Consider the following 15,564-nt stretch of genomic DNA (forward strand, 5'->3'; position numbering starts at 1 on the left):
ATGCCCTGCAAGTTTTACAAGTGAAGCTCTGGTAACTGAACGATACATGACAGCGAGCAGTAAGCTGTTCTGCATCTCCCAGTAGCTGGTTAATCACTGACAAATAGCAGAGAGATACATATATATTTAGGGTATAGAAATTAAAGGGACGCTGTCTGCTAAGAAACACACCATAAACCACCAGCATTACCTTACAGATGTTCTCAGCAGGTTTCTAAATTTGGTTTTCTCTTTGCTCTTGAAACAGCTTGATTCCCCTGCAGGCCACATGCAAATGAAGTTTTTGAAGTCCAGGGTGCTGTGGCTTTCTGGCTTAAAGTCCAGCTCACCGCCCCCCCTTCATATTTGATGGAATCCATTCTAATTTCATGTACAAACCCAGCTTGAAATTTCACGCATGCGCTGTATTGTCGGGATACCGGCGCCTCTGAAATGTTCCCCGCTGCTGTGTACTTGTCTTAGGTGGCTCAATGTGCAGGTGCAGGCTCACCTTTGCACGAGCACACCCCAAAACAACGCAGCGCGTATACGTCACTAACAGGACCAGAAGCACGCATAGTTTTGTGGCGCCCTTGTATCAGAGAGCAAAGAGAAAACTGAATTTAGAAACGTAATGAGAACATCTGCCAGGTAATGCTGGTGGTTTATGGTGCGTTTTTTAGCTGACAGCAGGGGCACAGCTATAGGGGGTGCAGAGGTAGCAGTTTCTACCGGGCCCAGGAGCCTGAGGGGCCCAAAGACCCCTGTGGTGCATAAGAAGAAACCAGTATTATAGAAAGTGCATGCAGGTCAAGTTACACCTCTGGCTCAAGGGGGCGCCGTTTCAGTTTTTGCCTCGGGCAGCACAAAGGCCTTGTGCTTCCTGCCCCGGCTACAAAGCACTGAGGGAAGGGGGGGCCGAAGCTGAACTCTTGCACCAGGGCCCATGAGCCATTAGCTACGCCCCTGTCTATACGCGTTACCGACCAATCATTCATTACTGGAGAGGATTAGATACACAGCTCAGCAGGCAGTATCACACAGGAGAGGATTAGATACACAGCTCAGCAGACAGTATCACACAGGATAGGATTAGATACACAGCTCAGCAGACGGTATCACACGGGATAGGATTAGATACACAGCTCAGCAGACAGTATCACACAGGATTAGATACACAGCTCAGCAGACAGTATCACACAGGACAGGATTAGATACACAGCTCAGCAAACAGTATCACACTGGATAGGATTAGATACACAGCTCAGCAGGCAGTATCACACTGGATAGGATTAGATACACAGCTCAGCAGACAGCATCACACAGAATAGGATTAGATACACAGCTCAGCAGACAGAATCACACAGGAGAGGATTAGATACACAGCTCAGCAGGCAGTATCACACAGGAGAGGATTAGATACACAGCTCAGCAGACAGTAACACACAGGATAGGATTAGATACACAGCTCAGCAGACAGTATCACACAGGATAGGATTAGATACACAGCTCAGCAGACAGTATCACACAGGATAGGATTAGATACACGGCTCAGCAGTCAGTATCACACAGGATAGGATTAGATACACAGCTCAGCAGACAGTATCACACGGGATAGGATTAGATACACAGCTCAGCAGACAGTGTCACAAGGGATAGGATTAGATACACAGCTCAGCAGACAGTATCACACAGGATAGGATTAGATACACAGCTCAGCAGACAGTATCAGTATCACACAGGATAGGATTAGATACACAGCTCAGCAGACAGTATCACACAGGATAGGATTAGATACACAGCTCAGCAGGCAGTATCACACAGGATAGGATTAGATACACAGCTCAGCAGACAGTATCACACAAGAGAAGCTGTGATCCAGGCTCAGCAGGCTGTATCTCATATGAGAGGCTTAGATACGGCTGTGCTGGCCGCTCCCAGTGTTTGGGGCTCTGGAGATGGTGAGGGAAGCGCCTGTGGCCCTCAGTGATGTGAGAAGAGGCGCAGGAGCCATGTCTGGGTGTACTAACATGGCCGCCGGAGGTGTAGGGGGCGGGGCTAGTGCTGACTGACCAGTGGGCTGGGCGGGGCCAGCCCTGTGACGTAACACCGCAAAGCATGCTGGGAGAGGAAAACTCCAGGAACCTGAGGGAAAGAGGAAGTTCTGCTGGAAACGTCCTGTAAAGAGGCTCTGATGTCCGGACAGCGGGAGGGAGAGCCCCGGCATGAGGAGCAGGTACCGGGGAGCCGGGAGCCGCAGGCAGTAGTGCAGTGTGTGATGTCTGTCACAGCTGGTGCTTCAGTAGTGCAGTGTATGATGTCTGTGGCAGTTGATGCTTCAGTAGTGCAGTGTATGATGGCTGTGGCAGCGGATGCTTCAGTAGTGCAGTGTGTGATGTCTGTGGCAGCTGATGCTTCAGTAGTGCAGTGTGTGATGTCTGTGGCAGCTGATGCTTCAGTAGTGCAGTGTATGATGTCTGTGGAAGCGGATGCTTCAGTAGTGCAGTGTATGATGTCTGTGGCAGCGGATGCTTCAGTAGTGCAGTGTATGATGTCTGTGGCAGCGGATGCTTCAGTAGTGCAGTGTATGATGCCTGTCACAGCTGGTGCTTCAGTAGTGCAGTGTGTGATGTCTGTCGCAGCGGATGCTTCAGTAGTGCAGTGTATGATGTCTGTCGCAGCGGATGCTTCAGTAGTGCAGTGTATGATGTCTGTGGCAGCTGGTGCTTCAGTAGTGCAGTGTATGATGTCTGTGGCAGTTGATGCTTCAGTAGTGCAGTGTATGATGTCTGTGGCAGTTGATGCTTCAGTAGTGCAGTGTATGATGTCTGTGGAAGCGGATGCTTCAGTAGTGCAGTGTATGATGTCTGTCGCAGCGGATGCTTCAGTAGTGCAGTGTATGATGTCTGTCGCAGCGGATGCTTCAGTAGTGCAGTGTATGATGTCTGTGGCAGTTGATGCTTCAGTAGTGCAGTGTATGATGTCTGTGGCAGTTGATGCTTCAGTAGTGCAGTGTATGATGTCTGTGGCAGTTGATGCTTCAGTAGTGCAGTGTATGATGTCTGTGGCAGTTGATGCTTCAGTAGTGCAGTGTATGATGTCTGTGGAAGCGGATGCTTCAGTAGTGCAGTGTATGATGTCTGTCGCAGCGGATGCTTCAGTAGTGCAGTGTATGATGTCTGTGGCAGCTGGTGCTTCAGTAGTGCAGTGTGTGATGTCTGTCACAGCTGGTGCTTCAGTAGTGCAGTGTATGATGCCTGTCGCAGCTGATGCTTCAGTAGTGCAGTGTATGATGTCTGTGCAGCGGATGGTTCAGTAGTGCAGCGTGTGATGTCTGTGGCAGCGGATGCTTCAGTAGTGCAGCGTGTGATGTCTGTGGCAGCGGATGCTTCAGTAGTGCAGCGTATGATGTCTGTGCAGCGGATGGTTCAGTAGTGCAGCGTGTGATGTCTGTGGCAGCGGATGCTTCAGTAGTGCAGTGTGTGATGTCTGTGGCAGCGGATGCTTCAGTAGTGCAGTGTGTGATGTCTGTCGCAGCGGATGCCTCAGTAGTGCAGTGTATGATGCCTACTATTTATAATGCCAATGTACTTTTTCCAGGTTGCCCTAGACGTCCTCCTACCATATGAAATTCCTGATGGATTGGTAAGTGTATATATATATATTTGTATTATTATTGTTATTATTGTACATTTTTTATATATATCCTTTGCCTGCGGTTCTTCTAGATTCTTTGTCACGAGTGTTGACCTCATAGATCTGCAGTGGATTTTAGTCCCTGTGACGGGTCCTGTAGGTCCCTGCTTTGCCCCCGCACTTTTGCCCCCATCTTGGTTGGATGGATAATGTTCTCTTCTATTTTGTAATTATTTATTCCGAGGTTTCCGGAATCTCTCTTCAGAGGAACGAAGCAGATGTGAAGCCCCCATTGAGACCCTGAGGGGCTAGACAACCCAGACGGTACATCCCGCGGGTTTCCTCCTGTTGTAATCTTTTCTCCAGGTTCCCCATTCTGGGGCCTAACTTTACTTTTTGGATACCCCAGATCTTTAAGGTCTGGCTATTCCCGTTCTGTTGGGTTTGTCTATGTCTTGAGGGGGTATCGCCAGTCGTATTGATTGTACCGAGGTGTTTAGAGATGCGTCTCCGCAGTCCCTGTGTTGTCTTGCCCACATAGATTTTGGGGCAACCACGTTGTACGGCATACACTACTCCCCTACATTTACAATGAATATATAATTTATTTATTTTTTATTGTCAACCGGGTTGATGAATTCTTTTTTTGCTATCATTTTTCCGCAGAATGTGCGATCGCCACACGGGTAGGATCCCACCGCACTCAGCCAGGTGGGTTTATTTTGCTTGTCACCCAGTGTAAAGTGGCTTAATATTCTGCCCCCTTCTGTATGTGATGGCGGGATCGGGGTGATGATCTCTTTTGCGTCATCATCTGCTGGTCAGTAGTATGCGCCAATGCCGTCCTAATATACTTCGTATTTTCTCATGTTGCCCATCAAAACTTCCTGTGCATCGCACTACTTTCTCATTGTTTTATTTTCTAAATGTTGTTTACTGTCACGAAGCCGAGTCGTTCTGTTACTTTTTTTGGCCCGATTATACGCGTAATGCAGTGTTTTTTTGGGGTACCCTCGTGATATAAACCCTTCATATAGTGTTTTGCACTCTTCCTCAAACCCTTCATTTGTAGAGCGGTTTCTTTTAGCCCGAAGGTATTGTCCGATTGGAATTCCTTTTTTTGAGGGTAGTGGGGTGATGGCTTCCCCAGTGCAATGAACTGTAGGGGTAGGCTTCCTAAATACGCTGGTATTGACGCTCCCATTGTTCTCCAGGGTGATCGTAAGGTCCAAGAAGTTTAATGTTGTTTTTTTATCAATTTCACTTGTGAATAATAATTTTAAATTATTGTTCAGTTCCTTGTGTGACGGTGCTATCCCAGAAGATTAAAATGTCGTCTATGAAACGACCCCAGTAAAGTATGTGCTTCGTGAATTCCTGATTTTCCTCTACAAATACTGTGCGTTCTTCCCACCACCCTAAAAGCAGATTTGCAAACCTGGGTGCACAGATCGTCCCGGTGGTCTGTAAATAAAACTTGCCATCAAAAGTAAAATAATTGTGAGTTAGTAAAAAGTGAAGTAATGATAATACAAAATAGTTGTGCTCGTGATACTGTGTGCCCTTTGTGCTCAAATAATACTTCATTGCTTCTAGGCCCTGATCGTGTTTGATGTTGGTGTAGAGGGCCTCTACGTCCAGACTCGCTATCAGGGTGGTCTCATTAACCTGAATATCCTGGATTTTACTCGGTGTGTCCTTAGTGTCTTTGAGGTAAGACGATAAACCGGTAACAGATGGGGATCTCATCTGGTCCCGACACTATGGGCCTCCCTGGTATGGGGGGGGTCACGTTTTTTATGCACTTTGGGGATGGCATAGAAAGTGGCTATGGTGGGTCTGGGATTGAATAGGACTTTGAATTCCTCTTTGGTGATGAGATTATTTTCTTTACCACTGTCTAATATACCTTTCAAATCGCGTTTGAAGTTTTCAGTAGGATTTTCTTCTAATACTTTATATGTCTTTGTATCACTTAGAAGGGTCATCACCATTTGTTTATGCTTTATTAGCTATGTCCCCTGACGATATCCCCACTTGTCTCTGACCCTGAGTTGTACTCCGGGTACTAAAAAATATGGCATGAATGTTTGGGTAGTGGACCCCATTTGCCCAGTACTTGTTGTTTGTGGTAACTGTAAGCAGGAGGATGGCGGTGCAGCAGGTAGCTGCCCATCTCCTCCATTTATCCCTCCACCTGCATTTATTGGAGCTGGATTGGGGCATTGTGGGTTGTCCTGTGATACGTACTTATTTCTAGCCTGATTTGAGTAGTATCTGTTGTTACCCCTACGTTTATGTCTAGGTTTATATCCTGTTTTTTTTTTTTTTTTTTTTTTTTTTTTTATATACTGTTTATTGAATCCACTGAGCGAAAGTCGGGTACACTTCCACTCCAAAATGTCCTGGCATGGTGCAACGATCCACAGCACCTCGAATACTCTGGCAAGCAATCCGAACTATTAGTTAGACTAACTAGGTTGTGTAGATGCTGTCGCCACTTACCGGACCCCTTGGCTCTCGCCCCTGGTGGGGCGCATCACCTTGCGTTCCACGGAGCGGAAGTCAGGGTCATTTCCGGTCCGATATGTCTGAGTTGCTAGACATAGTTCTTTTATACAAAGGGCAACTCTGGATATATGTATCTAGCTCGTTTGGCTTACTATATATTATATCCTCTATTACTTGTTGTTATACTACCACTATTCAAGATGCTTTATTTGTAATTATAATAAGGAACGCATATGCGTTCCAAATACCGGAAATGTGGTCATACCACTTCCGGTCTTTCGAAAAAACGCGCCCTTTTTAGGGTTATCAGGGTATAAATTGTTTTATTCCATTGTTATTTGGTTATGTAATGCTCCTGAAGAAGGGGAATTGTTGTCCCCAAAACGCGTCAAGCCACATATGTACATTAAAGGTGATTGATCAGAAGCACTGGATTTTTGCTGCCTTCCATCACTGCGACTCTACATGCGATCCTGGCCGGGGGGATCAAGTCACAGGTGGTTTATGCTTATCCTGATGACTACCCCCCAGTGAAGTGAGGGTTATTTGTGTGAAATTGCCCTGTTGGGCACTTCACATTTTTATCATTACTAACTATACCATCTATATTATTATTTTTTATTATTTCTATAGGGTTCTAGTTGGTCCTATCTCTATAGCTGTGTATATTCAGGGTCTTCTACCCGGAGTACCCACTATCTTTACTCCACGCTATTGTTTTATGATACATTTTGTGCAATATAGTAGTTATCACTGCGAGTGGTGCTTTCTATTCCAATTCTATTCCATTTCTAACTGTACTTTGATACAGGGTCTGGCGCTCTTTTTCCCTCATTTTTGTCTTTGGGGTCTATACTGCAAGTGATTGACTTTGTTCAACACTCCTCATATATCACTGCACTGTTCCTCTCCTCTGCCCTGTACGACAGTGCATGTAGCTGTCAGGGACACGGGCACCACCTAATAGCACTGACTCGCAGGTCCCTTTATGATTCTCCACTTGGTATTCGAGCCTGGTGGTCTGAGGTCTACTGTCTTTGTCAATTTATCATAGAATTTTGCTTCATGTTTTGCAATTTGTATCAGAATTTTTATGTTATAAAAAATCAATATCATTTTAAAGATTATATTATTTAAGAATTATTTTTAAAAGTTTTGTTCTTGACAGACGACTGTACCGGGAGCACAGAGGAACACCTGATACCTACATATTGTGATGCAGATGATTTGGTTGTCGCACCAGATACATATGAAAAACGTACCATTATCCCAGTTGTACACTCAGACCTGCAAATCAAAAATCTGCCATCTGATCCTTTAAAAAAGACTGTTATGCAGACTGCAAACCACAGAAGTGGTGCTGGATCCCAAAGAGCTCAGAAAGGGAAGAAGTCTTATTCATGTTCAGAATGTGGCAAATGTTTTGCTCGGAAATCACATCTTGATAGCCATCAAAGACATCACACAGGGGAGAAGCCGTATTCATGTTCAGAATGTGGCAAATGTTTTACTGAGAAATCAAATCTTGCGACGCATCAGAGAGTTCACACAGGTGTGAAGCCGTATTCATGTTCAGAATGTGGCAAATGTTTTACTGGGAAATCAAATCTTGCGACGCATCAGAGAGTTCACACAGGTGTGAAGCCGTATTCCTGTTCAGAATGTGGCAAATGTTTTACTCATAAATACAATCTTGATATTCATCAAAGACATCACACAGGGGAGAAGCCATATTCATGTTCAGAATGTGGCAAATGTTTTACTCATAAAAAAAATCTTGATATTCATCAAAGACAACACACAGGGGAGAAGCCATATTCATGTTCAGAATGTGGGAAATGTTTTTCTCAGAAATCAAATCTTGATATCCATCAAAGACAACACACAGGGGAGAAGCCATATTCATGTTCAGAATGTGGCAAATGTTTTTCTCACAAATCAAGTCTTGATATCCATCAATTATATCACACAGGGGAGAAGCCGTATTCATGTTCAGAATGTGGCAAATGTTTTATTCTAAAATCTTATCTTGATATCCACCAAAGACATCACACAGGGGTGAAGCCGTATTCATGTTCAGAATGTGGCAAATGTTTTATTCTAAAATCTAATCTTGATATCCACCAAAGACATCACACAGGGGTGAAGCCATATTCATGTTCAGAGTGTGGCAAATGTTTTTATCAGAAATCATATCTTAATATCCACCAAAGACATCACACAGGGGAGAAGCCATATTCATGTTCAGAATGTGGCAAATGTTTTACGCGGAAATCATATCTTAATATCCACCAAAGACATCACACAGGTGAGAAGTCATATTCATGTTCAGAATGTGGCAAATGTTTTACGCGGAAATCATATCTTAATATCCACCAAAGACATCACACAGGGGAGAAGCCATATTCATGTTCAGAATGTGGTAAACGTTTTGCTGATAAATCAATTCTTCATAACCATCAGAGAATTCACACAGGGGAGAAGTCATTTTCATGTCCAGAATGTGGAAAATGTTTTGCTAGGAAAAATGATCTTGCTACGCATTTAAAAATTCACACAGGGGAGAGGTCATTTTCCTGCCCAGAATGTGGAAAATGGTATGCTTGGAAAGCAAATCTTGTTAATCATCTGAAATCTCACACAGAGGAGAAGTGACATTAATGCCCAGAACGTGTTTTACTAAAGAATGTAAATTTGAGAATCATTAGGGAAGTCACACAGGGGTGCAGCCATGTTTATGTTCAGAATGTGGAAACTGTTTTATTCAGAAATAAGCCCTTGTTCAATATCAGAGAATTCATACAGGGGAGAAGAAGTTCTAACCCCTTCCCAACATCCTCCATACATGTATGGCGGATGTCGGGAATATAAAGATGGTGCCCACTCAAGAGTTAAGTAAGTGCCATAGGCGAAGCATGCGTGCGGTTTCACACAGCAGCGTCCATGATTGGAGATAGCTCTGATCGCTGACATTCCATCAGATGCTGTAGCCAACTGCAACCACAGCATCTGAGCAGTCATTTACTGGGAGCGAGCGAGGTGTTACAGCTTGAAGAGCATATGAATTAGAACCATAGATAACTTCATAAAACCAAATATAACAATAGCCACATGATGTATCGTGAATAAAATATATAACAGAGAATGGATTGTAGTTCAAGGCCTTTACCATAGCTACCATAAACAAACCATTAGAGAGATTGCTTACATGATAATGGAGTATTTTCTGTTCTTACCTATATTAACCCCTTAGGGACCCATGACGTACCAGTACGTCATGAGTTTAAAGTGAGATTGCGGCGCCCCGGGGGTTAATCCGCACAGGATGCCGGCTGAAATCATTCAGCCGGCATCCTGTCACAACGCTGGGGGGGGGGGGGTGGTCATACGGACCGCTGTATGGAAAGAGTTAACAGTAAGATGCGGCTCCCTCCCTCTCCCATCGGGGGGCTGCTGTGCCTTTGAAGCCCCCCGATGGAGAGAGAGAGAGCCCCCCGCCAGCCCCACTCCTTACCCTTCCCCGTCTGCGAAGTTGTGGCAGACGGGGAAGGTTCCCATGGCAACAGGACGCCTACTCAGGCGTCCTGCTGTCCATGGTGCTGAACAGATCTGAGCTAAAGGCATAGATCTGTTCAGACAAAGTGTAAGTAAAATACAGTACAGTACAATATATTGTACTGTACTGTGTTATACAGACATCAGACCCACTGGATCTTCAAGAACCAAGTGGGTCTGGGTAAAAAAAAAAAGTTAAAATCAAAAAACACATTTATCACTGATTAAAAATGGAAAAAAATAAATTCCCTGCACATGTTTGGTACCACCGCGTCCATAACGACCTGATCTATAAAACAGTCATGTTACCTTCCCCGCACGGTGAACGCCATAAAAAATAAAAACTATGAGAAAATTGAAATTTTGCCCACCTTACTTCCCAAAAAAGGTAATAAAAGTGATCAAAAAAGTCGCATGTATGCCAAAATAGTGCCAATCAAACCGTCATCTCATCCTGCAAAAAATGAGACCCTACCCAAGATAATCGCCCATAAACTGAAAAAACTCTGGCTCTTAGACTATGGAAACACTAAAACATGATTTTATTTGTTTCAAAAATGAAATCATTGTGTAAAACTTACATAAAAAAAGTATACATATTAGGTATCGCCGTGTCCGTATCGACCGGCTCTATAAAAATATCACATGAGTTAACCCCTCAGGTGACCACCTTTTAAAAAAATAAAAACGGTATAAAAAAAACATTTTTTGTCATCTTATGTCACAAAAAGTGCAATAGCAAGCGATCAAAAAGTCATATGCACCCCAAAATAGTGCCAATAAAACAGCCATCTCATCCCGCAAAAAATGAGACCCTACTTAAGATAATCGCCCAAAAACTGAAAAAACTATGGCTCTTAGGCTATGGAGACACTAAAACTTTTTTTGTTTTAAAAATGAAATCGTTGTGTAAAACTTACCTAATATGTATACAATTATTTTTTTATTTATGTATCACCGCATCCGTGACAACCTGCTCTATAAAATTACCACATGATCTAACCTTTCAGATGAATGTTGTAAATAACAAAAAAAAAAAACGGTGCCAAAAAAGCTATTTCTTGTTACCTTGCCGCACAAAAAGTGTAATATAGAGCAACCAAAAATCATATGTACCCTAAACTACTACCAACAACACTGCGACCCTATCCCGTAGTTTCTAAAATGGGGTCACTTTTTTGGAGTTTCTACTCTAGGGGGGCATCAGGGGGGCTTCAAATGGGACATGGTGTCAAAAAAATCAGTCCAGCAAAATCTGCCTTCCAAAAACCAGTACGGCGTTCCTTTCCTTCTGCGCCCTGCCGTGTGCCCGTACAGCGGTTTACAACCACATATGAGGTGTTTCTGTAAACTACAGAATCAGGGCCATAAATATTGAGTTTTGTTTGGCTGTTAACCCTTGCTTTGTTACTTGAAAAAAAATATTAAAAAGGAAAATCTGCCAAAAAAGTGAAATTTTGAAATTGTATCTCTATTTTCCATTACATCTTGTGCAACACCTAAAGCAGTGTTTCCCAACCAGTGTGCCTCCAGCTGTTGCAAAACTACAACTCCCAGCATGCCCGCACAGCCAAAGGCTGTCCGGTCATGCTGGGAGTTGTAGTTTTGCAACAGTTGGAGGCACACTGGTTGGGAAACACTGACCTAAAGGGTTAACAAAGTTTGTAAAATCAGTTTTGAATACCTTGAGGGGTGTAGTTTCTTAGATGGGGGTCACTTTTAGGGGGTTTCTACTCTAGGGGTGCATCAGGGGGGCTTCAAATGGGACATGGTGTCAAAAAACCAGTCCAGCAAAACCTGCCTTCCAAAAACCAAACGGCGCACCTTTCACTCTACGCCCCCGCCGGGTGGCCGTACAGTAGTTTACGGCCACATATGGGGTTTTTCTGTAAACGGCAGAGTCAGGGCAATAAAGATACAGTCTTGTTTGGCTGTTAACCCTTGCTTTGTTAGTGGAAAAAATGGGTTAAAATGGAAAATTGGGCAAAAAAAATGAAATTCTCAAATTTCATCCCCATTTGCCAATAACTCTTGTGCAACACCTAAAGGGTTAACGAAGTTTGTAAAATCAGTTTTGAATACCTTGAGGGGTGTAGTTTATAGAATGGGGTCATTTTTCGGCGGTTTCTATTATGTAAGCCTCGCAAAGTGACTTCAGAGCTGTAGTGGTCCCTAAAAATTGGGTTTTTGTAAATTTCTGAAAAATTTCAATATTTGCTTCTAAAGTTCTAAACCTTGTAACATCCCCAAAAAATAAAATATCATTCCCAAAATAATTCAAACATGAAGTAGACATGTAAAGTCATCACAATTTTGGGGGTATTACTATGTATTACAGAAGTAGAGAAACTGAAACTTAGAAATTTGCAAATTTTTCCAAATATTTGGTAAATTAGGTATTTTGTTATGCAAAAAAAAAATGTTTTTGACTTAATTTTACCAGTGTCATGAAGTACAATCTCAGAACGGCCTGGATAAGTCAAAGCGTTTTAAAGTTATCACCACATAAAGTGACACTGGTCAGATTTGCAAAAAATGGCCAGGTCCTTAAGGTGAAATAGGGCTGAGTCCTTAAGGGGTTAATGAGCCATTTGCACACTGGTGTCTGACTACCCGACAACAACAGCCCTTAGTTTCCCTGCTATGATAACTGTTGAGGAAGGGTGGCACGTATGCATATATGTATGTATATGTATTGGCGGTGCATAATGTTCCCCTCAGAGGGCGATGTGCGCAGATGTGCCCAGCACCTGCGTCCATCCGCCTCTGATATTCCCCAGGGGCTCATCCATGCCCCTGTGGGAATTCATATAGTGTGCCCCGTGAATACGTATACATATATGTATATATATGCCCCCTGAATTAATGTGCCCCCTTATCATATGATGCCCCCTGAATTATGTCCCATAGAATGCCCCCTTATCACACATGGCCCCTTATCATATAAACCCCCCTACATGGACCCAGATGCATCAATGTGAATGTGCCCCAAGCATTCACATTGATGTATTCTGAGTGAAGGCGCCACAATGTAAAGGGGGAATATTAATCACCAATATTATGCGAATATTGATAATTAATATTCATAAATAGGAGGAGCTGTCTATTGATGACCCCGCCTATTTATGCCTTTATATAACAATGACACAATACTTTCGCTATGCTTTACACTAATCAACTACACTAGCTGCATGCGCCTTACTCACTACCGCTAACAAGTACACACTACACAAAGGGTACAAATATTACGGTATTTATTACAATACACTACGCACGCAATGCTGACAACACAACACTAAATATACAATCCTAAACTACACTACACGTTCCCAATTCCACCCATAAACTAACTAGACAATTCACACATACAAGTAATAGTAACAGTCCACCCCACCTGTTTCTATACTATCCCTATGGGGTACGACGAGGGTAAACGTTGGTCTTACAGGGGTGTAAGCAGCCCACAAACTGTAATAGGGGTGAGGTCACAACAGGGTTAATCAGGGATACTCCAAAATAAGGGTCAATCGGGGGGGTGTACAGTAGGGGTATCAGGACAGGGACTAGGGTAAATCAGGAGTAAATGGGCACAGGGGGTGAGGATATTAGGGTATATTATAGGGTAGATAGGAGGGTATATAGGGTCGTTGGTGGTATAGGGTAGATAGGAGGGTGTATAGGATCGTTGGTGGTATAGGGTAGATAGGAGGGTGTATAGGATTGTTGGTGGTATAGAGGGGGGGGTGATACTTATGGTCTCTTTGCTCGTTGCCTAGGGGATGCTCGTCGTCCTGGGGATGATCCTTCAGGGAGGGTCGGCGGCCGGCTCTCTTCTGCTTAGTGTCGGGCCCGCCGGACTTATATGTCCAACCGCCCGCACTCTGTGCCGCCCACACAGCGGCGCGCGAGCGCGCACCACTGTGAAGGACACGTGGGCCGGCGCGGTGAGATGACGTCACCGCGCATCCCTGCACGCGCGCCGCAGGGCAGCGTGTACTTGCTGACAGGCGGGAGATCCTTTGATCTCCCGTCTGTAGCTCTCGGCATTCCGGACATCGCAATGGTAATTGCGATGCCGGAATGCACATAATAGAGGGAGCGGAGGTGTCTCCTCTCTCTCTATTATGCTTAATTATCTCCAGCCGGGCTGCAGATAATTAGAACAAAATGATTCAAATTCAGTAGAATTTGAATCCTTTGAGGTCACCAGAATGACCGGACCTTATCCGGTCATCCTGGCGCCTTCACTCAGAATACATCAATGTGAATGCTTGGGGCACATTCACATTGATGCATCTGGGTCCATGTAGGGGGGTTTATATGATAAGGGGCCATGTGTGATAAGGGGGCATTCTATGGGACATAATTCAGGGGGCATTATATGATAAGAGGGCACATTAATTCAGGGGGCATCATGATAAGGGGGCATATATATATATATTAAGGGGCAGATATATACATATATGTATACGTTTTCACGGGGCACACTATATGAATTCCCACAGGGGCATGGATGAGCCCCTGGGGAATATCAGAGGCGGATGGGCGCAGGTGCTGGGCACATCTGCGCACATCGCCCTCTGAGGGGAACATTATGCACCGCCAATACATATACATACATATATGCATACGTGCCACCCTTCCTCAACAATCCCCCTGTTGTCGGAAATACGACAATATCTTGGGGGGGAAGGGTGGAGGCATCTTTGCCCCCCTCAACCCCATCCTTGGTGATGGTCCAGGAAAACCGGAGTGCACCCTGTCTCTTAGGTACCTAGACATCATCTAACCCAACGACTTCCTCCGACCTGCCCTTCACCGTAACCGACTCCCCCATCCACAGGATACACCGTCGTCTTCTTTTCCCAGGAACTCTCTTCTGCCTTGATTGTTACGGTGTCAGCCCCTCCTACTGTCATCTCTTTCTGGACTTCCGGAGTGGCTTGAACCTCGCAGTCTTTGACTGGTCTTTCTCTCACTCTTCCGGTGTCGGTCACTCCTGATAAGTTTAGAATGACCACACCCTCGCCATCTCTCGGCATTGCTGCCGATCTTCAGGTGTCGTCCATGCCCAAAGAATCTGGAGTGGGTCCACCCTTGCAGTCTCAGTCTCCATTCTGCGTCAACTCTCCTTAAGCATGTCTTGTTCCATCTTGATCGAAGGATGGGTGCGGTTCTCCCATGGACAGCTGAATCGGTCTTTACAAGGCAGGTCAGATTTATTTATTTTTTCTTCAATAGAGGTGATGTCACGGTACCTAAATTCTAACAACGGGAATACCTCCGTTACACTACACGTCCAGGTTTTCCCTTATGATCCTTACCGTTCAGGGGTCAAAGTGGCAAATGGCAACCAGAGGGGGCCTGTCCCTATCGTGCCCTATTCTTATCCCCATTCACACCACCTATTTACACAATAACCCCCGTAAACCCAAGAGTTCAGTCCAATTGTCCTGTCCTTTGGGTGATTAGGCCTCAGGACTTCTTGTGGAGTCAAGTCCTGAGCCTTCGGCGGTTGACTTCGTGAAGTGCCGTCTGGTTCTGGTTTAGTTGGTCCGTTAGTCTCTTGACTCTCCGATACATCCACCATAGTCCAAGGTACATGAGTCCAACCAGAACCAGAAGCACTATCACCGGGTGTATCAATAAATTGAAAAATGACGTTGCCTTAGGACTATATCCGAAAAGACTCTCCCACCACGAAACCTTTGAGTCCTTGTCCAAAGCTGTGGCAACCGCGATAATCTTTGTTCGGTCATGGGTGAGTTGAATGGTGGCTTGCTTCTCTGTCTCCCGAAGACGTTGTATGATCTCTTCCTCTTGGCTAAAATCCATCAGGAGATGTCTAAGTTCTTTGCCGAAGCCAAGAGGAATCTTCTGAAG

The 15,564-nt window shown here is 44.5% G+C and overlaps 1 protein-coding gene across 6 annotated transcripts; it reads left to right on the top strand.

The window, feature by feature from the left end:
- The first annotated feature begins 2,101 nt into the window (after window positions 1-2,101).
- On the top strand, window positions 2,102-9,450 carry LOC122939911 (zinc finger protein 484-like). 6 transcript variants are annotated; one of them, XM_044296124.1, is made up of 5 exons: window positions 2,102-2,215; window positions 3,580-3,624; window positions 4,282-4,326; window positions 5,212-5,328; window positions 7,295-9,450. In XM_044296124.1, exon 5 carries the CDS (start codon window positions 7,459-7,461, stop codon window positions 8,779-8,781), a length of 1,323 nt encoding a protein of 440 aa, XP_044152059.1. In that variant the 5' UTR covers window positions 2,102-2,215; window positions 3,580-3,624; window positions 4,282-4,326; window positions 5,212-5,328; window positions 7,295-7,458; the 3' UTR covers window positions 8,782-9,450. The 6 variants fall into 6 exon arrangements, with proteins under 6 accessions (XP_044152059.1, XP_044152061.1, XP_044152062.1 ...); XM_044296126.1 differs by lacking the exon at window positions 5,212-5,328; XM_044296127.1 differs by lacking the exon at window positions 4,282-4,326.
- Window positions 9,451-15,564: the final 6,114 nt, after the last annotated feature.

Source organism: Bufo gargarizans, chromosome 6 (assembly GCF_014858855.1).
Source record: "Bufo gargarizans isolate SCDJY-AF-19 chromosome 6, ASM1485885v1, whole genome shotgun sequence".
Classification (NCBI taxonomy): Eukaryota; Metazoa; Chordata; class Amphibia; order Anura; family Bufonidae; genus Bufo; species Bufo gargarizans.